Here is a 24,335-nt window from a genome sequence, read left to right as displayed (position 1 = left end):
TCATTGTGAAATTCCCTTTATTGAGGTGGTCTAGACCCAAACCCTCAATAACTCAGACATGTGCCTGTAATTGGTTTGAAATTAAACATGCCCAATTTCATCCAGGACCCTGGTAGGCAATCCTTTTATTTAACTACCTGAGCCAGGGGTCAGCAGGACTCACTAGAGAGGATGTTAATCATACTATTGAATTTTTAAGTTTTTTAACCACATTCATTAGAATAATATTCACTGAAGTTGGACTGTATCAAGTGTAGCTAGACTTTGGAGCAATGTGAACTCCTTGCATGGTTTGGAATGGACATTAGTACAATCAATTTCAAAAGAATTGGTGGGATCTAGTAAAATATGCCCTGAGACTCAGCAATTTCATGCCTGAGTCTATACAGAGAAACTCCTCCTGTCCAGGTGTGCCAGTAGAGATCTTCAAGAATGATACTGCAGTCCAATTTCCAGTACACACTGGAAACATCCTACACCAGAGACTACTGACTGCCTACCAAAATCTGCTTCACCTTGCAGAGTTATAGTATTACAGAAGAAATGGTTGACTGCACTTCCAGCCCTCCACCCCAATCCCCTATAGTGCTGGGGTAACCAACTAACTTCTTTCTGGTGGGATGTGAATAGAAGAGATGTGTATCAATAATATGCCAGAACTTTTAACAGAGTGAGTGTACCTCAATGCTTTATTTCCTCCTCTTCTGGCTTATCATCTAGATGCAGATGATATGGCAGCTCTAGGGCATGGTAGAGCGTAACATGGAAGGTGTTGATTCCGTGAATCACCCCAAGAAGTACTATTTGACAATGAGGAAGATTTATCTATCTTAGACTATTATATGAGCAAAAAATGTCTGTTCTTTGAAACATGATACATTCTTGGGTCTCTGTGAGCCTTATCCCCTACGTTTGTCCATCATCAGGAGACTGGGTAAGTTGTGATAGTCATCTATCACAGCTATCAAATAAACCAGGTCTTGTATCATGGATACATCTCAAAAATAATGTCCGGGAAAAGCAAGTTATTAAAATATTTATATTTTAATAAAATATAGAAAAATATCATGAAAACATGCACAGGTGTGATACACACCAAATTTAAATAGTGCTTATGGGTTTCAGAGGGACTACAAATGGTAAGTTCTTGTATCTTCAGATAGATAGTGATTTTGTTATAGTTTTCTGTATTTTTTGGTATGTCTGAAATGCTTCATTTAAAAAACCAGTTCATACAAACAAGAAAAGATACATTGTGCTCATTTCCTTCATCAAAGGGAACACTTTAGGAATTTTACTTCTGCTTCATTTTCCCCTTTCATTTCCACCCCCACCATCACAGTTGGCTCTCCTCTATATTTTCTCTTCACATCCATGTCTGCCATCCCCATCCAAACCATCACCACCACCTCTGGTCTCAACGCCATAGCTTCCTCAGTGGATTCCTTCTTCTGCTTTTCTCTGGCTTGGTACACTCCTCATACAGCTGTGTGAATTTTTTATATTGTAAATCAGACTTCATTCACCTGCTCAAAGCCTAGTGATTTCTCAGTGCACCAAGAATAAAAGTCATTTCCTTTATCTTATCCTTTAAGGCCCTCTGTGATCCCACCATTAACCTTTTAGCCTCTTCTGCCTCACCTCCACCTTTGTTCTCTGGCCATTCCCCAACTACACTTAGCCACACTGACTCTTCCGTTCCTTGATCCTTCCAAGCTCCTTCCCATCTTAGGGCTTTTGCATTCACTGTTCCCTCTGCCTGGAATGATTCTTCCCCAGTTCTTGCACTGCAGGCTTCATTTTATCATTCAAGTCTTAAACCTAAATTTCAGCTCGGAGATTTTTTCCATCCAAATGCACTTTCTATAACATCACCCTCTTTCCTTTCCTGCATAGCAAAAAGTAGACTGAGATCCTAGTTGGCCAACTTACTGGTGGCTTGCAGATACGGATTTCCAAGGACCTTTGTCAGACGACTCACCCTTTAGTCTTCAACCCTCAGAATGATACTCAAAGCAAGAGTCAGACATAGTATACCAGATCAAATTTATCTGGGATGAGAGGAATTCAAAAGAAACTGAATTAGATCATCAGGATAACACTGGCAGGATGGGGAATTAATAGCAAAATAAAATTCTTTATCCTTCCTATTTTCAAACCCCTTATCTTTAGTTATTTTCCTATGGTTGGGTTTTTGTTTGTTTTTTGTGGGTTTTTTTGCATCCCCAGAGAGTAAGGGCTTCAATGTGTCTTGGATACCACGGTTTTGAAGTTCAGGCTTTCTGTGTTTTTAGCTCCACTGAATTGAACTATTCAGGTTAATGTACCTGTGTGCCACCTAATGTTCTGCAATCTTATTATGTACACACTAGTATGAAGAAGACATGCAGAGTTGGTAAAGAGAAGAGAGAGAAAGTATAAGAGCATCGAAACAATAGTGATCATTGGGTAAATAATAAGCCGAGGTTTTTATTTTCAAATAACAAAAATTTTGCCTAAGAACCAAGAAATAGCACATTTAACAGAAATTCAATGCTAGGAGTTAAAGGCACATTGAGGGAGATTCTTTTTCTGAATCCAATTTTAGAGGAATTCACTTTACATATAAAACTGAAAATCCAGGAAAATTATTGTGAAGTATTTCATCACTGACAGTCTCTTGAAAACAAAGTTGATTCTGTGTTCCCATTGGGGACAATGTAAAAATACGGAGTTATATTTCAGGGTCCACATAAATCCCTGGTCTACCTATCAGTATGTCGTAAGTGCCAAAGACTATAACTACCTTAAAAGTCTATACTAATTTAAAATACTATTCCTAGTTCTACTTAAGGGGCATAAACATAGGATAGACGTGAATAACAAAGGCATTTCAAGGACAAGTAAGTGCATATGTAGTAAGAAAATGTAGTAAGTGACTTAAAACTAAAGTACTCACTCTGCAGAACCTTCAGTCATTTTACTTGTCATCTTGGAATTTAGGATGTTGTTAGGGAAAGAAATGGCAAAAGACTCTTTAAAACGTTCTCCAAATATTTGAAAACCCTTTTGATACTTTTTCCTGAAACAGGTAGAGTCATTCAGTACCTCATTCAGGCTAGAGGTATTTCTCCACAAAGATTATTTTCAAAAGTCAGAGCTGACCTTGTGTACATCCCTTCTAATTCTCATCCCTTCTCACAATTTTATGGACTGAGTGTCAGACAGAAGGTCATTCTGCCTAGGGTTTATTATACTTGCAATTAGAGTATTTTTCAATCTTGAGAGAACTACTGAAGGAGCTTTCCGGTCACTGTCACAGACTTTACAAAGAGAGTAAAATCACTTTGTCTTTGTATGCTAATGTGGCCAAAAGAAGAGGATACACTGACATTGGTTGTTTATGGAACAAAGAGCACACATATACATCAATCTGAAATGGTATGCTTCGGGGGCGATTTTTTCTATAAAGAAGCCTAAATTAGCTAGGTGAAACACCACACAAGTGTTTTCCTCAAGGTGGTTTTCTTGAACTAGTTTCACCAGCAGATTTTTGGCAAATGGTATTGGGTTATCTGGAGGTATGAGAAACATCCCGTTTATTAACAAGAGCTAATTAAAGAAAAACCTAACTTTAAGAGAAGGCAGTCCCACAAATAATCTAGCAGTACTGCTGGATAAACACACCGAATCCTTCACACTAACACATTATGATGGTTATTTTACCATAGCAACCGGAGATCCCAAAGCCTTCCTAACCAGGTTTATGTTAGGTAGCACCTAAGAACCCTTGCTCCAGTCGGGACCTAGTCAGAGTTATTTTAGGAATTACTCTGGAAGCATCCTTGATTTGGTGCCTAGGGCAGGGTTCAGTGTGGTCTTTGGAGTACCCTGTCCATTTGGGCACAGATTACGCTTTTCTTGCAGCCGTTGCCTCCCGCGGCTTAAGCACTCCAGGTACCACTGCTCCTGCTGCAGCTGCTGCTTTTTCTTTTTTATATGGCTCTGAGTAGCCTCCAACTTCCGGTATTTCTGAATTAGCTGTGGAATTTCCTTCTGTAACCGCTGGTTCTGTCTGTTGACACTACTGTGGAAGTCCAAAGTGTACTGCTTTGCTGCCTTCTCCAAGGCCTGAATCCCATTTGTTGGTCTCTTTCCCACTCGCCTGGCGTCTAGCTCACTCAGTTGTGCCGCCAGTGATGCTTTTTCCTGGAGGAACTGGACCAGCATGGCCTCCTTCTTTGCAGCTGTCTCAGCTGGGGTTTTCTTTATCTCCTCCTGTAATGTCTGAATTTCTTTCTCCTGTTTCTCCTTTATTATGCAAGCGTCCCTCATTCGGTGCAATTGCTGATTCAGACTGGAGAGGATATCTGCCTTCTGTTGGAACTCTGTTTTAAGCGCTGAATTTTTTCCCGCATATTTGAAGGCTAAATTTTGTCTCGTTTGTTCAATCTCCCTACTTTGTTGTAAACAGTCGTTCCACAGCTTCTCGGCTCGCTGTTTAGCCTCCTCAGTGTGCTTGGTCATGTATTCCAGAAAGAACTGGTTTTCCTCCTGAACATGTGCCTTTTCGGTGAGTAACTGCCTGGTTTGCTCCACTAGGGGTTCTAGCCGGACTTGAAATTCTTTGATTTGCTTGTCCAGCTTCATCATTTCCACCATTGCCTTTCCTTTAAACCTCTTTTCTGCCTTCGTTAGCTTCTCTTGGTTGAGAAAATTATATACGAAACTAACATCCGGTTGAAGGGGATTGCTGGAGTCTTCCGCTAACCTGAAAGAACAAGAGCCATTCCATTAGTTTTTCACGAAAAATTTTTAAAATTTTAAATTTTTAAAACGCACACTTGAACTGTAATTCATACACGAAGATATTTAGGAGCACCTATGATATTCCTCACACAAGGCACGTAGGATAGAGTTACGGGTAAAGGCGAGGGAGTGTAGCTTACAATGTGTCTTCAACTGCAACCCTGCGAGGTATCTCAAATGTGAAGAGAAAACAGGTTCAGAGTACTGAAGTGACTTGGACACGACATACACAGCCAGCGAGTGGCAGAGCCGGGGTGTGAAACCCAGATCTCACAGCTTACTAATACTACAGCCGCTCCAAAGGGCCACTGGAGCCGCCTGGGCGGTTGCAGTACATGGCTGGACTCTTTCATCACCTTTCTGGGTGCCGAGGGCGCTTGGGTGGAGGGAAGCGCCCCTTCAGTACCTACTTGATAAGCTCGGCAGCCAAACGTTCCTCCCACAAATCACGGTACGATGGCTTTGGGGAGACCGCCCGGGAGCAAGCCCTAGAGCCGAAGGCTGGCGAGAAGCAGAAATAGCTTCCCCATGTGACGCGTTTTCCCAGTTTCTCCCGGCTGAGCTCCACAGGCCTCCGCGCGGCCCAGCGACTCCAGGGGTTGTACCCCGCCCAGGTCGAGGGCCGTCCTGCCGTGAGCTGCTTAACATCCTTGGCTGCTGGCCGAGCCCTAGGGGTCGGTTCTCCGGCTACTCTGTTTCCCGCTCCCTGGAGGCAGACAGGAAAACGCACTCTCTTCCCGTTTGTACTCTGGGGGCCCCAGGGTCCCCTCTCGTCCAGCCAGCCCGGAGTCTTTCGCAGCAGGCCCTGACCGACAACGATGAGCGGCTCATTGGGAGGCCCCCTGCAGTCACTCAGCCAGTGCCTCCACTTCCTAGACGCTGTTCCCAATTGGGCCCCCATCCGGGTCGTCACGGACATAAGCTAGGGCGCAGGCCTCGCCCCGTGGCCCTGCCCTTTCTGGCCCGTTGTGTTGGGTTCGGTCCGGTTCGGTTTGGTTCGGTTCAGTCGGGTTCTACGCTCGTTCAGAGCCGCGTACGTCGCGGGAGTCTCTCTAGCCTCCAGCGTCTCTATGGTCGAGTGGGCGGAGCCAGGAGCAAGATGGCCGCGCCCGCAGCTGCCATGGAGCCGCAAGCTTCTGGGGGTCCCCGGCTCCCAGTGTGTCTGTTGGTGTTGGGAATGGCGGGATCTGGGAAAACTACCTTTGTACAGGTGACCTGCACGGCGCTGGCGTAGCACAGGCGCGAGTGAAGCTGTCTGTGGGCGGGCGGAAGGCCAGGGAGAATGTGAGGGAGGTCTCTGGGAAGTTGGAGGGTACCGGCGTCTGGCTTTCACGGATTTGCCAGCAACTCCGGTTTCTTCTCCATGAAGCCCTCTCAGACCCCAACCTGAGTTCATTTAGCCTCTCTTCTGCGCACCTTCAGTGACTATTGGTACTACCGTACTTGGTATTGAAATTGTCATTGCCAAGTCCTCAAAGACAGAGGCTTAGAAGTAATTCTGGCGGTTAATAGAGGGCGAGCACACAGGCTTTTGGTGTGGATTCGTAAAGAATTCTTTCTGGGGCACCTACCATGTTTCAGACACTGGGCAATACAGCGGAAATGAGGTTGACAAGGTTCCCGCTTAAACAGAGCTGATATTTTGTGGGGGAGATGGAATCTCCCGGCCCTACTTCCCACGTCAAGGGGTTTTGGAGAGGACATTGTTGGCTCTGTGGTGAAGAAAGGTAGCTTTTCAACTGAGTAAATGTTGGAGGTGGAGATCAGAGGGGAATATTTAAGGTAGAGGGAAATGGAAGTGCAAAATTCTTCTGGTAAGTTGGATAAAGGGGTGGAAGTTCTCTCTTATTCCCTATCATGCCTCTTGGTCTCAGTCCATCCCTCTCCCCATACCTCACAGAGGCTCACGGGACATCTGCATAGTCAAGGCTCTCCACCATATGTGATCAACCTGGACCCAGCTGTGCATGAAGTTCCCTTTCCTGCCAATATTGGTGAGTGAAGTGTACCAGAACTTATGTGAAGTTTCTCGGAGAATGGAAAGCTGTCAGCCTATTCTACCAGTCTTCAAAGCTTTCATTTTTAATGTTTTCTAAACTTTCTAATTTCATTTCCCTTGAGTTTGCTAGCATCCTGAAACAGGCTTCTCTCAGATTCCCATTTTCTCTTTGTTTACTTCTTCTCCTTTCCTAAATTTGTTTTCTTTTCCCTTACCACTTACCTTTCTCTCTACCTCTTTTTGACCTAGGGTGTCAGCTACATAGTTACTTATGAAAATGAAGTGACAGAAAGTCAGTCCTTTGGCTTCTAAGCCATAAACCCTTCAGCAGGCTCTGATACAAAATCCTTATTTGTGTAGTTTCTTCTTTTCAAGTTTAGAGCATTAGGGTCTTGTGCAGTAGTTTGCTTACTGATCTGTAGGAATTTTGCAAAGTTACTTGGGAAAATTTGTGTCTTTGCCTGTGTGCATTCTTGTGGTGAGTGGTTCCCTCCCAGTTATCATCCCTGTACATTTCATCCCTATGACCCATTTATTTTGTAACTGAAAATTTGTACCTCTTAATTTCTAGTATCTACTTCTCTTCCCCCATCTACCCCCACAAACTAATGCGTTTGTAAAAATCTTGTCTGCATTACCTTTGTTACCAGTAAGCACGGAGTAAGAAATAGAACTTTTTCCTTGATTTAACTCTCTTTTTCTATGCATATGGTCACTGAGAAGGTATTTCAATTGTTTAAAACTTTTCTCCTTGTCTCAGACCATCCTTTCTGTAGCTTGTTAGCCCCTAGCCTAACATTCTTCTTGAGTTACCTGGCAGTTATCCTTGACCATAAGGAAGAAAACCAGTGTGAAGCTGGAGAAATTACTAGAAGAGAATGACGACGAAAGAAGCCTCAGAAGCTAGTTTCAGTTTCTTGTTGTAAGGGAAGGTACTTAGAGGGCACCTTTTGTACTCCTAGTCTTCTGATCTTACTTCTTTTGCTGTCACAATTCAATGATGTTAGCTTGAAAACTTAGAAAACAGATTTGAAAAGTAACTGAGATGCTGAGAGGAACTGATATGCTTCCTCAGAAGAAGCAGAGATGACTTGAGAGGCCTCTTTGCTTAGATATTATAGGTGGAGAATCTCAAACTATATTGTTTCTTATGTGTTAAATTCCAGTTCATTCCTTTTTCTCCCCAGATATTCGTGACACTGTGAAGTATAAAGAAGTCATGAAACAGTATCCTTTTCCACATCTACTTTGTTGTTTGCTCTTCCCTGTGTGGTTATTGCTGTATGTTATGTGGCTTTGAAATCGTATTTCCTTGGGAAATATACTAGCAAAAGTATCTGATTGCTTTCAAGTAATTTTATAAACGGCAGGGAAGATGAATGTGGGGAGAGGAATTGTGGGTGATTAGAAATCCTGTTTCAGCTTTGTTCTGTTTTGTGCCATCATCCCACACGGCGGGCTGTGGTAAGTAGCACAGAGAATGAGAGGCTAACTGTTGATGTCCCTCCGTCCCCCGTGGTAGTATTACGTTGGTTGATATATCTATTGGTTACCATCTCTTTAGACTGGAAAACTCAGAAACTAGTAGAAACAAGTCTTAGTATATTGCTGTGTGAAATGTGTACTTTCCATGTAGGTAAGTCTAGGTGGGAAGACTAATTCTGCAGGTGACTTGATGAATGAGGATCAGAGCAAGGAGTGATATATAGATGATCTTCATGGTAGTGTCATCAGGCTGTCACTGCCTGATACATCTGTTCATTCCATTTTGGTCCCATTTTGCTTGGCCATCTCTAAACTGATAAATAAGTGAGGAAGACATCAATAATGAATGTTTCCCTCAGGTTAAGATTGTGTGGTACATACTAGTCAATGGAACACTAATGTTATCATGCTGTTTTTGTGAGGGATTGTCTAGGTATAAACTTTATCATCTAACTTGATCTAAAAGCAGTTCAAATCCTTAACTTAGTGTCTAGGTATGGACTTGGGCCCAATGGTGGCATAGTAACCTCACTCAATCTCTTTGCTACCAGATTTGATCAGGTATGTCTGTCTTTACTTTCATATAATTGGCTGTGTCAAAACTTGTGACTCTTAAATGCCTTAGCTTGATCACATTGGGAAAGAAGGGCAGTCAACCTGGATGTAAATGTAGAACATAAGGAGGCACTTTGGTAGACAGAGAAGTAGGCTATGAGAGAATGATCAACATGGTGAGATGCTTCACACTGAATGTTTGTGGCAGCCAATAAAACAAACACCCAAGAGACCTGGGTTCTCTTCTTGATTCGTTATAGGCTTGCAGTGTTACCCTGAGGATGGAGTGGAGGGATGGGGAGTGGGATGGGCTATTAGGCATGGAATGGAACGATTATGGGGCTTTTTACTTGTGACAAACAGCTGTCATTTGTTAGGTTTCCTTTGTCACATTCTACTTCCTATAGAGTAATTTGTAGTCAGTAATTTTTTTACCCTGATTTCACTCAATGAAACAGGCTGTTGCCCTAAGAGATATGACTTGACAGTAGCAAATCAAGTCATCAGTTGCTCTGGTACTTGCCCTGTGCTCCGGGGTGTGATGTGGTGTGGCCGTGTTTCTTTGGTTTTCTGAGCATATTAGCTGGGGTCCTCAGATGAGAACATGGAGACTCAATTGTTGATGGTTCCTGTGAGGTGAGCCACTTTGGAGAGGGTCCTGAGATTTTTGTGTTGAATTTGAATCCTGTTGTAATTAGCATCTTTTTCTTTTAGGTAATGAAATTTATTGAGAAGGCCCAGAACATGTCTAAGTAAGTGATTTCAGTCTAATACCTATTTATTACTCTGTAGTTAACACATTTCTAGGCTTTTTGAAGGATTTGGGGATATTGTCAAGTTCTGAAAAGGTGTAGTTTGAGATGAATCCATAATAAATGAAAAATTGTGGGCAAGAAAACAATCATTAAGATGTTTTACAGTGTAGAGCTCAATTTAATAGTATCCCACCCCCAATCAATTTCATACATGCCCCTGGCTTCTTTGGAGGTATTTTGAGAATTTTGAGTCCACATTCATTTGCCCACCTGTCTTCTCTTGCTGGTTGGCATTTAAGTCTCTGAAATCCCTTTTTAATCCTTGTTTAAATAACTATAATTTACATGATCCAAAGAGAATATTTTTTAATTTAGGAAGTATCAAAATATAAAATAACATTAATCCTTATTATCATTAACCACAATTAACTGTTTTTAAATTTTTAATAAGTTTGCTTTTTTAAAAGACAGGAAGATAATTTATTATCTTTGTAAAAAGGATATAGGCTTATTACTATAAATAATTCATATATAGTATTTAAAAGGTGAAACTATCACCCTTGTCACTAGAAATAATTATCATTATCATTATTACTCCCAGTGACTATCGTTCCACTTGTTTCTATTCTTATGTACATAAATAGAAGAATGGATGAATAAGGTGCTTCTACAAAAATAGGATCATACTGGAGTAGTTTTTAAAAATAATAGCTTTATTGCAGTATGAATTCACAGAATAAAGTGCATTCTTTTAAAGTATGCAATTTAGTGTATTCACAAAGTTGTGCAGTGATCGTCTCCAAAAGAAACCCCATACTCTTTAGCAGTTGCTCTATTTACCCTTTCTCCAGGCTCCTGGTGGCTGCATGCTTCATTTTACATTCCCACAGCAATATATTGAGGATTCCAATTTCTGTACACCCTTGTCAGTACTTGTTATTGTTTTTTTGTGTTTGACTATAGCCATTTTAGTGGGTATGAAGTGGTAATGCATTATGATTTTGATATATATTTCCAAAACAATTAATGATGTTGAACATCTTTTAGTGTACTTTTTGGCAACTGGTATATATTTGGAGAAATGTCCATTCAGATTTTTAACTTTTTAAAAAAAGTTTCAGGTATAGAACATTATAATTTGGCATCTGTGTACACTGCAAAGCGATCACCCCCAGAAGTCCGATTACCATCTGTCACCATACAGTTGACCCCCTTCACCCATTTTGCCTGCCCCCAACCCCTTTTTCCTCTGGTAACATCAATTTGTTCTCTGTATCTGTGGGCTTGGGTTTTTTTTTTTTCCCCAGATTATTCTACATATGAGTGAAATCATATGATAGTTGTCTTTTACCTTCTGACTTATTTCACTTAGTATAAAAGCCTCATGGTTCATCCATGCTGTCACAGTTGGCAAGATTTCATTCTTTTTTGTGGCTGAGTAGTATTTCATTATATATATGTATACACACACACATACACACACATCTTCTTAATTCATTCATCCATTGGTGGACATTTAGATTGCTTCCTTATCTTGGCAATTGTACATAATGCTGCAGTGAACATAGGGGTGCATATATTTTTTCTACTTAGTATTTTTATATTCTTTGGTTAAACACCCAGAAGTGGAATCACTGGATTGTGTGGAAACTCTCTTCATTTTTTGAGGAATCTCCCTTCTGTTTTTCATAGTTATCGCACCAGTTTTTATTCCAACAGTGTATGAGAGTTCCCTTTTCTCTACATCCTCTCGAGCACTTGTTATTTGTTATCTATTTCATAAGAGCCATTCTAACAGATGTGAGGTGATATTCCATTGTGGTTTTGATTTGCATTTCCCTAATAATTAGTGATGTTGAACATCTTTTCATGTGCCTATTGGCCATCTGTATGTCTTCTGTGGAGAAATGTCTATGTATTCAGATCCTCTGCTCATTCTTGAATCAGGTTGTTTGTTAGTGTGTTATATGTGTTCTTTATGTATTTTGGATACTAATCCCTAACTGGAGATGTTATGTGCAAATATTTTCTGCTGTTCAGTAGGCTGCATTTTAGTTTTGATGATGGTTTCCTTTGCTGTGCAGGAGCCCTCTCATTTGATGTAGTCCCATTTGTTTATTTTTGCTTTTGATTTCCTTGCCTTTGGAGTCAGATCCACAGAAACACTAAAACAGATGTCAGTGAGGTTACCACCTAAGTTCTCTTTGAGTAATTTAATGTTTTTAGGTGTTACATTCAAGTCTTTCGTCCATTTTGAGTTCATTTTTGTGTATGGAGTAAGATAGTGATTTAGTTTCATTCTCTTGCGTGTGGCTGTGTATTTTTCCCTATACCATTTCTTAAAGAGACTTTCCTTTCTCCATTGTATGTTCTTGGCTCCTTTGTTGTCAATTTATTGTCCATATATGTGTAGATCTTTGCTCTTTTTAAAAACAGCTTTATTGAGATATAGTTCATATACCATACAATTTACCCATGTAAGTTGTACAATTCTGTATCTTTTAGTTTAATTACAGAATTGTGCAACCATCACCACAATCAATTTTAGAACATTTCATCCCCCTTCTTTAGTTGTCACTTCCCTATTCTTCTTGTCCTCTCTCCCCTCCATTTTCTTCCACCCCCACACCTAAGTACCGGATGATTTCCCAAGAGATTTGCAGTCTGTTTTTGCTTATATCTCATTTTTAATGCAGTATGTTTCTAAAACTATCAGTTTCCCTTGTGATCATTTGCAGCAGTGATATATTGCTGCTCCTACCAGTTAGCCTGAATATTGGACATTGAACAGAGCCTGGGGAATGTGGTAGGGACTTTAAGGACAATGGGAAGCAGTGGGACTTGGCATTGTGAAGAGTTTATTTCATTCTTGAATAACCGGATGTTAATGTTTTGTGGGATGAAATGTCTTTCAGAATGCATAAGTAAAAACTTCTTTAATGGATGGTCCTTTTTGACATAGGTATGTCTTGATTGACACACCTGGACAGATTGAAGTATTTACTTGGTCAGCTTCTGGGACAATCATCACCGAGGCCCTGGTGAGTATTCTAGACTTGTTACTGAGGGTAAGTAGAGAGCCAGACAGTAAAAGCGTCTTATGGCCTGGGGTCTTAAGTGGGCTAGAGTCACAGAGCTCTGTACACCTGCCTAAAGTGGTACACTGTCCTTGCGATGGAGGTGGAAAAGAGTTTGTGGACAGGTCAAGGACTCTCTGACTAACGCTTTGATTATTTTGTGGCTTTAGGCATCCTCATTCCCAACGATTGTCATTTATGTAATGGACACATCTCGAAGTACCAACCCAGTGACCTTCATGTCCAATATGCTCTATGCCTGCAGGTAATTCATTATTGTTGAGCATAGTATTACATCAAAGTATCATGCTTCAGTCTTCACTTCTTCTTTTCCTTCATTTTTGAGTCCTGAGTGCTTATGCCTAGATTTGTGCTCATTCACATTTGCCACTCACTTTACAGCTCCGGTCGGGGGAGGGACTCTGGGTTGAGAAGGGAAAAGAAGCACAGATGCCGTTGGCATTCTCTAACAGCGCCTTCTCCTCTTCCTTCCTTGCTGTTACAGAACAGGTGATAAATGAATATGAACCTTCTGGTAGTTGCCCCCAGTTGAATGAAATCCAGTTCTAAATAGAATAGAGCCTCCTGGTCTAAATGCTTTTTTCCCCTGTGTTGTGATAGGCAGAGTGAAATTATAACATGAGGAGAGACTGGAATAAAAAGACTTGTCTGTAATCCTAAATGCACATGTTTCCCCAAGTGTGGTGCCGTTAGGAGAGGAAGGACCTGCGTGACTAGGCTATGTGAGTGCATTAGACCTAGGAGCAGGGCAGACCATTACTAACGCTGAATGTTATTTTGGGGGTATGCAAAAGCAATCACTCCAATTTGTCTCTTCTAATATGACTAGGGATGTCCCTTCCTGTTAGATACAAGAAGTCCTAGTCCAAATAGAAATCTGATGTTTGCTAGCATAATTTTATTGTCATGTTAATTGTTTGAAAGACAATTATTTGGTAAAAACAAGCCCACACACACAAAACCAGGATCAATACCAAAGCATTACTACTCCAAGAAAGAGAGAGGGAGTCTATGTATATTGCTTGCTGGATGTTGGTGATGGTTTCCTGCTTGGGAGGGAAGAATGTGTGAGTGCTGTGTAAGAACGTATACTTGTATTTAGAGTCTGAACTCATCCCCCCTTTTATTACTCAGATCCATCAGACTGATAACAGTCAAGCAAGAGTTTAAGTGCTTCTACTAATAATGCCTTGATGTTTGATTTTCAGCATCTTGTACAAAACCAAGCTGCCTTTTATTGTGGTCATGAATAAAGTAAGTGGATTCTTCTTGTTGTGAGTGAATATTTCTTTTTCATCAGAACCTTGTATTATCAGAAATTTGGGTAAGTGAGAAGGATTATTTCAGATGCTGGAGAGCAGATTCAAACTAGCCTGAAGCAAAGTCATGAGCACTTCTGGGAAATGGATTCAATCAGATTGAATGAATATTTTTCACTGATTCTTTTCCAAAGTTATTTTAGGCTAGATAGAGTAGCCCCTCCATCACAGTGTGTGAGTTATCCCTCAGAATCGGAACTGTGTAAATGGGGGAGAGACTGCTAGTCTATTGGAAGTGGCAATTAAAACAAACAAAAACAAAACTCTGTTGTTGGTTGTCGGCTGGGATGCAAGAGACTATGTACTTGACTTTAGAGCCTGGAATGTGCTGGCCTCCACGGTGCCATAGTCACTTGGCAGTGGATAACGAAGGGTCTATTTTAACCTGGAATATACATATCTTCATTTAATTATTTATACCGCACAGCAGTCTTGGCTCTTTGTGGCTTGTTGCAGTGGAGGAAGAAATGGGGGAAGCAGAGAAAGAAAATATATGAATGATTGCTTTTTGCTGTCACCACTTAATTAAAAAAATTTTTTTTTGCTATTGGTTGATGTCTGACCTAATCTCTGATTGCTAATAGTTGACTTCTTTCTGGTACAGACTGACATCATTGATCACAGCTTTGCAGTGGAATGGATGCAGGATTTTGAGGCTTTCCAAGATGCCTTGAATCAAGAAACTACATATGTCAGTAACCTGACTCGCTCGATGAGCCTGGTGTTAGATGAGTTTTACAGCTCACTCAGGGTAAACTTTCTCCCCTGCCCATGCTGATGGTCTACCCAGATAAACTCTTAATCCACAGGGCTGACTTTGAACACATTTTAGTAAGGAAGTCCATTACCTTCTGGGAAGTAATTTTTTAAGGCATTGCTTATTAAAAACTGGAGGTTTAAAAAATAAGTAAGATAGGGATCCTGCCTCAGAGAGTTTATGGTCTAATTAGGAGAGAAAGCTAACACAGAGTTGAAACATGATATATTGTGGTAACTTATATTGTGGTATCTTAAGAAAGATTGGAAGTTGGACCTGATGGTACTGAGGAGGTAGATCATTTTTGAAATGAGAATTGTGGAGGATGTAGCATTTAGAGGTATGCTTTGAAGGAAGGGTAAGATTTGTGTAAGCAAAAGTGGCTGTGCATGGCAGGGAGTATGTTAATTGCCCAAGCAAAGACATTGAGGTACTAATTTTTATAGAGAAGAGACTGTGGTTTGATTTGACAGGGAATAGATGAAAAGAACTGATACTTGTTTGGTCCTAATTATCTTTTTCAGTTCTCTATTTTCCATAGACTTGTCTTATCTTTCCATAGACTTCCATAGCATGTCTTGCTTTAGCTTCATTCTTTGCCAGAGACTTCTTAAAGTATCTAAACCTCTTTTATGAAGATTTTATTAAATTTGAGCCAAATAATGTAAATCATTTAAAAATATATTGTTGTTTCCTTAGTGGCATTAATGATGCTTTTGGCAGGTGGTGGGTGTGTCTGCTGTTCTGGGTACAGGCTTAGATGAACTCTTTGTGCAAGTTGCCAGTGCTGCAGAAGAATATGAAAGGTGAGGATAAAGGAACATTCTATTGATGACATTCTTAGTTACCCACAATTCTGGTATGATAGCAGTTTTGCTAGCAAAACATTTTTTATGCGATGTACTGAATCTGACCACACTTACAGTTAACAAGTCCCTGTTAACTTTTTAAAAAGAACTGGAGTATAAAACCTTCACTGTATTAAATGACTAAAAGCAGGAGTCATCAGACATTTTTTGTTAAAAACCCACCAGATAGTAAATATTTTAGGCTTTGTGGGCCATACTATCTGTCACAACTACTCAACTGTGTCATGGTTGTGCAGTAGCAGCTATAGGCAGTTCCTAATCAAATGGGCATGCTGTGGTCCAATAAAACTTTATTTATAAAAATAGGCTGTGGACTGCATTTGGCCCCTTTGCCTCATTGGTTGATGCCCTGATAAAGAATATAGACTTTGGAATCAGATAGACGTGGGTTAGATTTCTTTTTCTTCCACTTAATAAATGAGTAACCTTAGCAGGTTTTCATCATTTGTAAATGAGGGATAATAGCACTTATTGCTAAGGTCAATGTGAGGATTATTTGAGGAAAAAAAAAAGCACCTAGCACAGTTGCTGACACAGAGTAAGCATTTTTCTTAATAAATGGTAGTTATAATTATTGTCATGGTTAATACTGGCATTCCATTTATTAAAGGAAGTTGGGGTCAGAGCACCTCTACACTATATGAAGCCTGACAATTAGCTGCTTTCTAGCAAGATCCTAAATAGCCCATTGTGCATTTCAGACACATTTTGATTTTATTCATCAGATGAGGTTTTTTTTTGTTGTTTTGTTTTGTTTTTTAATGTGTGTTATCAAAGCCTCAGGATAGACTATTTTGTATCCTTTCATTATTGCCCAGATAAAGGACATAATTCTATATTGGGCTTCCTGAGCCCAACAGGCCTAGCTTCTTTTACTCATCATTGAAACGTCTTTTACTCATGTTTATCCAAATGAATGATGAATTCATCAGTCATGGTCTCTCCAGAGTTGATCTTTCCAGCTCAGCAGTCAGTCTTTTGTCTCTTTGCTGGTTTCAGGGTAGTGGGCAGGCACCTTGGCTTTTAATTCCTTAGGGACAGAATCTCAGTGACTAAGATTTGTTACATCTGATGTTTGGTGACATAAGATCATTTGCTATTATCAAAGTACCCGGGAGGGTGCAGGATAGATTATTAATCAAAGATTTAGAAATTGTTTCTCTTTCCAGAGAGTATCGTCCTGAATATGAACGTCTGAAGAAATCACTGGTAAGAGAGGAGCTGTTTGTATATTTTAGGGCCACTAAAAAAACAACCTCAAACTATATACTAATACTTTTGCCATCAGTTCTTTTGGCTCTCACTGTATCTTTTAGGTACTTGTTAATTTAAATCTGTACATATGTATGTATGCTATTTGGATGAAGAAAGTCCCCTTAGTTTTCTTCTCTATATTTGAAGAAATAAAAATCAGATTTTTCCTGCTACATATATTGAGTCCTTCTTGTGCCACGCCTTCACCCCTACTCCGAAGTCCATTTAAAGGCTAGTCGTAGAGTTTTGTTAAAGAATAGAGAGGCAGTTCACAACTCCTATCCCAGATGATCAGGTGTCCTGCCCCCTTTGGCTACATTGGGCCCCTTATCACTGAGCCTTCCTGCTATGTCTACTTGAGGGTTCTTTTGTTGTTCTTGTGTCTAATTTCTGGCCCTCTAATGCCATCTGCAGAGCTCTCCCGAGTGAACTTTTGCTGTCTGCGCCCACACTGCTCAGTGTTTCTGTCCCCATATCAGCCATCCCTTATCTGCCACAATGTTTAAGTAGCCTCTAGTATGTGTATAATTTATCATCTCCAGTTAGAAGTTTAACATCTACCTTGGGCCTCCTTTTTTAACATGATGACATTTTTCTCTATGCATATAGGCCTGTGCACAGAGCCAGCAGCAGGAAGAACAGCTGGAACGCCTTCGGAAAGATATGGGCTCTGTAGCCTTGGACACAGGGACTGCTGCAGGTACTGCAGGGTCTCTTGGTGTTAGGAACCAAAGAGGGGTGCACTTACTTCCACCTAGTAGGTGGCTATTTATATTTAAGAGGAAGAGAATAGGATAAAGTAAATGTAGTATTTTATATCTGTCTATATTGATTGATCTAGGTAAATCCTAGATCTGCACTGAGTTGTCTCTTGAGTCTCCTTCAATTGTGAATGGATCCTTTGTATTTTGTGACATTGATATTTTTGAAGTGTGCAGGACTTATATACCTTTTATAGAATGTTCCTCAATTTGAGTTTGATATTTCCTCATGATTCAGTTCAGGTGGCTCATTTTTAGCAGAACTTAACAGATGTGAAATTGTGTTTTTTCCATGTATCATATGAGGCTCACGATCCTGATTTATCCTTGATGACTTAAATTGGTGTCTGCCAGGTTTTTTTTACCTTCATAGTAATTTTTTTGTGGGGTGATGCTTTGATTAGATAAATGTCTTTTTCATTTTCAAATGTTCACCTGCTAGTTTTACTATCCATTAATCTAGGCAGGGATAGTCTCCATCTTTCTGTGACACGTGTTGCAGGTATTTTCTCCTTGTTTGTCCATTGCCCTTTGACTTTGTTCATGGCGTTCCTTTGCCATGCAGAAGTTTTTATTCTGTTTTGTTTTAATGTAGTCAGATTTGTCTTTTATTGTACCTGGTTTTGAGTCAGACTTGGGACTCTTTTACCTACACCTGTGTAAAATAAAGAGGCATTCACTCATGTTTTATTGTAGTACTTAAATGGTTTTATTTTCTACATCTGGATTCCTTCCTGATCCATTTAGAGTTTATTCCTGGGTATGGTGTGAGGTATAGGTCTAAGTTACCTTTTTCATAAATAGTTGTACCCACACAATTTATTGAAAAGCCTACCTCTGTCCCATTGATGAGATGCTACCTGTATCATATACCAAAGTTTCATATGTACTTGGGTATATTTCTGAATTATGTCATTTTATTCTTCTAGACTGTGTGCCTGTACTGTGCTGCCTTAATTATACAGAGGCTTTATAGTATGTTTTAATATCTGCTAGGGGTAGTGCCCCTCAAAGTTACCATTTTTAGTGTTTCCTTGACTATTCTTGCACCTTTAGTATCAACTTATGTAGCTCTTTGGTATTTTTATTGGGATTGTGTTATATTAATTAATTAATTAATTATCTGACATCTCTGTGGTATTGACTCTTCCTGTTTAAGGACAAGGAATGTGTCTGTACTTACCAAGTCTACTTTTGTGTCTTTCAGGAGTGTTTTCCTCATGTAGGTTTGAGTTAAATGTGTTAAATTTATTCCAGTGATTTTGTCTTCTTTGTTATAAGTGTTGAAAATGGGATTTTTCTTCTAACTGGTTATGTTTGTGTATGTGAAGACTTTTCATTTCTGTATATTAGTCTTTCTATTCTGCTACTTTACTTTTTTTTTTTTTTTAACTATTTGAGTTAGTTTTGTCATTGATTCTCTAGGGGTTCCTAGGTTGGTGCTCAAATTTAAGTATATACATGCCCTCCTGCCCTCAGCCCATCATTGGTTGACTGGCTTTTAAAGAAGTGAAGTTCTATTCATGACCGCTGTTGCTATATGCCTAGTAGAGAATAGCAAAGCTGCTTGGAGGAGGAGGTGCTGGAACCTGGCTGGGTTTACTGGTTGAGTGGGTTGCCTGTGCCATCCTTGTTTTCCTCCTCAGCAACATAAATTTCTGTGTACTGTGGTCCTTTGGAATCATTCATGACTACATGAAATGGCAAATGTTAAATCTGCTGCAAAGGGTCCACTGTACTCAGATAACCTGGTAAAGGTTAGGGGAGTTTCCGTAAATCTTTTGTGGAAAATCACAAGTCCAGCTGTATAATTCTTATTTGGGCAGAGAATGAAGCATTGACTGTGAGCACATGACTGCATCATCCTTTTTCAAGACCACTGGCCCCTTGAGATTTGTGCCTCTTGATGTTGCTGCTGTTGGCCACCCTTGTTTCCCAGCTGAGCTCTCTTAACCTTTTAGGCTCCTGAAGAGGGAGTTGAGTGGTCATGACCTTCCATGATTTGGTTTTAGGTTCTCATAGAGACCAATCCCCGCAGGCTGAATCCCTAGCCTCAGAATTACTTGATTAGACTTCCTCCTCATAATTGGAGTTCAGCACTTATTCCTTTTCCCTGGATGGGGAACTCGACTCTATTAGTATATTCCATTTTTCGTTGATTCCTCTTTTTCTTGAATAATACCCTGGCTCCTTTACTGTCTATCATTTCACCCTGTTTTCTCTTCAGACCCTCTCTGAACTTCAGTTTCCACCAAGAAGCTTCCTTAACACTCAACACTTTTACCCTTGACTCATCGGCACACTGGATCTGCTCAAATGTCTTTAGCCATCATAGGAAAAACCATAGCCTCTTCCAAGCTGTGAGCTAGTAAAACCAATGACATTACTACTCAGACATGCTACTTGAGAATTATTTTCCTTAGCTTAAAAATGAGACCTCTTGGGCTTTTTGCATTACGAAGGCACTGTGTAAAATAAACTAGTGTAGAAATGTTAAGTGGTATTAACAGTACATTTAGACAAGATAAGATCCTGCATTATATCATGACCACTTTCATCCTGCCATTTTTTAATCATAGTTATTTATTGATTCAAAATCACTCTTTTGAGGAGGTCTGTGTTCATGACATGCTGCTGATACGTGTTTTCACTGTAGGCAGTTCATCTCCTGTGCTGGACCCTTCTGACTTGATCCTGACTCGGGGAACCTTGGATGAAGAGGATGAGGAAGCAGACAGTGATACTGATGATATTGACCACAGAGGTGAGAAGGGGCTGAGGTGGCCATGAAAACAGAACAGCTGTGGGGAGAGTATAGCTCAATTGATAGAATGCCTGCTTAGCATGCATGAGGTCCTGGGTTCAATCCCCAGTACCTCCAGTAAAAACAAAAAATATGTAAATAAACCTAATTACCTACCCCTCAAACAACAACAACCAAAAACCCAATAAACCTAAAGTTTAAAAAAAATTATTTAAAAAGAATCATAAAAAAAACAGAAAACAGAACAGCTGCTTATCCTCTCATTGTTTGCTCAGGAGCTTCCTGCTGTTGAGAGAAGACCTTAAGCATGCAGCCAATAATAGGGGAGAGAGGAAATGATAAAGGATGCAGCACCAGGAAAGAGTTCCTGGCCTTCCTGCTGAATGGTTAATACTGAGTTTGATTACAAGCCTTTTGTGAGTCCTGTGTCTTCCCATCTTTAGGTGCTAACTCAATCTGAGGAATCTAGGATTGTTTATTGTAATCATTGCTTTAAGAATACATAAAAAGGCCTCAGCAGATCTAAACCAGTTAGAAAGGACTGTGACGTTGTGGATAAAATGGCTCTGGAAACCCAAAAGGCTTCCACATGGCATAGTTTCATGGACTGTAGACAGAATCTATTTCTTGAAACAACCCTTTTAGGTCCTAGCTATGCCCAAAAGCAAAACTCCCTTCTAGGGTGCTGGGTGCTAAGATGTAAATTGTCTCATTGAATAAGATTTATTGAGTGGGGGGAGGGTGTGGCTTAGTGGCAGAGTACATACCTAGTATGCACAAGGTCCTTGGTTCAATCCTCAGTACCTCCATCAAATAAATAAACCTAATAACCCCCCTGCCCCTCCCCCCAAAAAAAAGAAAAAAAAGAGATTTATTGAGGTATAATTTACAAACAATAACTCCTACCCTTTTAAAGTGTATAGTTTGATTAATTTTAATATAGCTATATGGTCTTTAATCTCCATCATAATCAAGAAACAGAACACTTCTATTACCCTAAAACTTAGTTCATGCCTGTTTTTATTCAGTCCCTTCCCCCACAGTAATTCCTAACAACCACTAATCTGATTTTTGTTCCTATAATTTAATTGGAATCACAGTATTTAACTTGTATTTGGCTTTTTTCACTCAGTGTAATGTTCCTGTGATCCATCCATGTTATTGCATGTATCAGTAACATGTTTTTTTTATTGCTGAGTAATATTCTATTATGGAATACCTTTGTTTATCCATTCACCAACTGATTGACATTTGGGTTGTTTCCAAGTTTTAGCTATTGTAAATAAAGCTGCTATAAACATTTCATAGGCCTTTGCGTGGAATAGGTTTTCATTTCTCTTGGTTAAAAATATGTAGGAGTGGGATCTCATTTTAGTTACTTAACAAAGGAGGTATTCTCCCCACTTAAAGGTCAAAGAAATTGTACATTTTGGGCAACATGATAAATAGAGCATGCTTCTGGAAGATATTTCCTTATTGGGAGAAGTGAACATGTAGTGTCTTAGAGTACAGTTGACCCTTGAGCAGCCCAGGGTTTAGGGCTGCCCACCCTCTTCACAGTTGAAAATCTCTGTAAACGGACTTATAGTTGGCCCTCTGTGGTTCCGCACTGTGGAGTCCACCAACTGCGGATCGTGTCGTACTGTATTTACTATTAATATTTACTGTTGAAAAAAATCTGTCTATAAGTGGACCCATGTAGTTCAAACCTGAGTTGTTCAACTGTACTATTTCTGATGATTGGGTGATAGCTGCTCTAATCTGCCTAATAGGGAGAGTTTAAAAAGAATTGACCTTTTTTCCTTATAGTTACAGAGGAAAGCCGTGAAGAGCCAGCATTCCAGAACTTTATGCAAGAATCAATGGCACAGTACTGGAAGAGAAACAACAAATAGTTTCTAGCTGAAGTCCAAAATTTTGGAACTCTGTGTGAAGGAACTGTCCTTATTTCTGATTGGGGGCTACTGTAATGGACAATTTTGTTCAGAGTAGTAGTTTCTCTTATTAGTAAAATCTCCTGTCTCAGATGAAGCCAGGGATAGGATACCTTTGGACCTCATGGGTAGATGCTGATTCCCCTTGGCCTTTCCCTTGGATTTATGCAAGGAAGGATATTCTGTTTTTGGATGAGGATGTCCCTTCAAACCTAAAACTGCCAAGTTTTTTCATTTGAGCTCACATACTTTTGCTGCTGATAGTGGAGCAGACAGAGAACTTAGTTCACTTCAGATCTCTTCTATTAGGCTAGATCTGTAGCTTCCACTTCCTCAGCATCTTGCCCTTGAACCTACACCATGAGTTCCTGTCCTTTTAGCAGAAAGGGAGATGGAAACAGGAGCTTGTCCAGAGCAGCAGTGGAGTCTCCTTGGCAACCAATCAACATTGGTATGAAATGTACCTCACACTGGGTAGCTCATTATAGAACACCAGGTTCATTGAGGAAAGTACATAATTAATGAATAAGAATTTTACTTTTGATGGTGACTTGGATAAAGAGTTTTTAATTTTAACTTTGTTGTAAGCCTGTCTGTCATAATTTCAAATAAGAAAATTATCACAAATAATCACTTCTGTTCAAAAGAGAGGTTTAAAGCCTCTATAAAGATGTTTACTGAAGTTTTGTGTACACACACCTAGTAACCAGGTACAAAGCCAGGCCCTGTTTGTATTGTTCTTTGAACTTAATGCAGAGTATCCTTAGTGATTTATTCAAAGCCCATGATTTGGTCAGGTGCACATTCCATACCTAACAGCCATGGTAAGTGTTTGCTCTGCCTCCATGTTCTCAGTATCTTAAAACATAATACATTTCTCTTAAGGAATTTTATCCCTGCCTAATCTTTATTCCAATTTAGTGTTCCTCAAAATGTGGTCTCTGGACCAGAAGCATCAGCATCACCTGGGAAATTACTAGAAATGGGATACTCTAGACCTGAGTCACAAACTGTGGGGGTGGAGTCCAGTAGTCTGGTATAATAAGGCCTCCAGGGGATTCTGATGCATGCTATACTTGAGACCACTCTCTAACTCAAATAGCCTGTGACGTAATTCCAGGCCAGGTGAATCTCAGGTATGAAAGCTCACATGACCTGCTTTATCAGAGTACCCCAACCTTGACCATCTGGTGCCTATTCTTTAATTTAAACATTCTAAAAATAAACAAGTGTTTTACCATGAAGTATTAATTTCAATATTCTTTGAGTATTGGGAACCACTGGTCTAAAAACTTGAACCTGTTCTTTAAGAGGAAACCATTTGCATAGCAAAACTCTGAACATAGCTGTTTTTTCCCCTTAGTGCCTTTGAATACTTTTTCCTTAAAGAGTAACTTGTCCAGCCTGTTGTATAAGCTCCATAAGGGCAGTTACAAAGTCTTACTCATCTTTGTATTCCTTGTACAGGACCTAGTACATAATAGGTCCTCAATAAATGTTTGCTAACTGAATGGATTAAATACTAGGTGTCTCATGGTGGAAACTGATTGCCTGATGTCTACTCTCATAAATAAATAAGGGAAAATGAAGCTAAGCCTGGAATAGGAAGGATTTAGGTAAGGGTGCTAAGGATGTACAATTAGCAAGTTTATAAATGATCTGGTAACAGTTTAGAACCTCATTTTGTTGCTACTGCATTTATCTTTATTTTCAATGCCTGGAACATTTAAGGCATTCAACAATGTGGGCCTTGATGTGTGGTCTACTAAGGGAGTGTTCTAAGTTTCACAAGACTTGTATTCTGCACCCCCAAACCAAACTTCAGCAGTATTTATCATGCCCACATTTGCTAATTACTCCTAATTATTCCAGTAGCTGTATCATTTATTTAATAAATACTGATTGAGTCTATCAGATGCCAAGCAGGGCAGATACTGTGATAGGTGAGTAACAACAGTAAAGTTGTTCAGGACAAGATGTAAAATAGAAAGGTGCCT

The 24,335-nt window shown here is 39.9% G+C and overlaps 2 protein-coding genes across 2 annotated transcripts; one reads left to right on the top strand and one right to left on the bottom strand.

Annotated features, from left to right (window-relative positions):
- Nucleotides 1-2,449: 2,449 nt before the first annotated feature.
- On the bottom strand, nt 2,450-5,707 carry CCDC121 (coiled-coil domain containing 121). Its single transcript, XM_006197226.4, has 2 exons — nt 5,199-5,707; nt 2,450-4,750 (listed from the first exon to the last, which is right to left on the bottom strand). The coding sequence occupies exons 1-2, from the start codon at nt 5,705-5,707 to the stop codon at nt 3,808-3,810; spliced, it is 1,452 nt and encodes a 483-aa protein (XP_006197288.3). The 3' UTR covers nt 2,450-3,807.
- Nucleotides 5,708-5,774: 67 nt separating this feature from the next.
- On the top strand, nt 5,775-23,849 carry GPN1 (GPN-loop GTPase 1). Its single transcript, XM_006197227.3, has 14 exons — nt 5,775-5,998; nt 6,689-6,782; nt 7,975-8,014; nt 8,767-8,833; nt 9,542-9,579; nt 12,545-12,623; nt 12,830-12,924; nt 13,889-13,934; nt 14,604-14,750; nt 15,480-15,562; nt 16,795-16,834; nt 17,489-17,579; nt 20,297-20,404; nt 22,214-23,849. The coding sequence occupies exons 1-14, from the start codon at nt 5,888-5,890 to the stop codon at nt 22,297-22,299; spliced, it is 1,125 nt and encodes a 374-aa protein (XP_006197289.2). The 5' UTR covers nt 5,775-5,887; the 3' UTR covers nt 22,300-23,849.
- The last annotated feature ends 486 nt before the right edge of the window (nt 23,850-24,335 follow it).

Source organism: Vicugna pacos, chromosome 15, assembly GCF_048564905.1.
Source record: "Vicugna pacos chromosome 15, VicPac4, whole genome shotgun sequence".
Taxonomy (NCBI): domain Eukaryota; kingdom Metazoa; phylum Chordata; class Mammalia; order Artiodactyla; family Camelidae; genus Vicugna; species Vicugna pacos.
This window is presented reverse-complemented; position numbering and strand designations above follow the sequence as displayed.

Bases quoted from the DNA above. Each gene is read 5' to 3' on its own strand.
- CCDC121 (XM_006197226.4), bottom strand. From the start codon at position 5,707: ATGTCCGTGACGACCCGGATGGGGGCCCAATTGGGAACAGCGTCTAGG. The intron at 4,751-5,198 runs GTAGGTACTGAA...TTGTTCTTTCAG, and splicing joins TTGGCTGCCGAGCTTATCAA to GTTAGCGGAAGACTCCAGCA.
- GPN1 (XM_006197227.3), top strand. From the start codon at position 5,888: ATGGCCGCGCCCGCAGCTGCCATGGAGCCGCAAGCTTCTGGGGGTCCC. The intron at 6,783-7,974 runs GTGAGTGAAGTG...TTTTCTCCCCAG, and splicing joins TCCCTTTCCTGCCAATATTG to ATATTCGTGACACTGTGAAG. The intron at 13,935-14,603 runs GTAAGTGGATTC...TTTCTGGTACAG, and splicing joins TTATTGTGGTCATGAATAAA to ACTGACATCATTGATCACAG.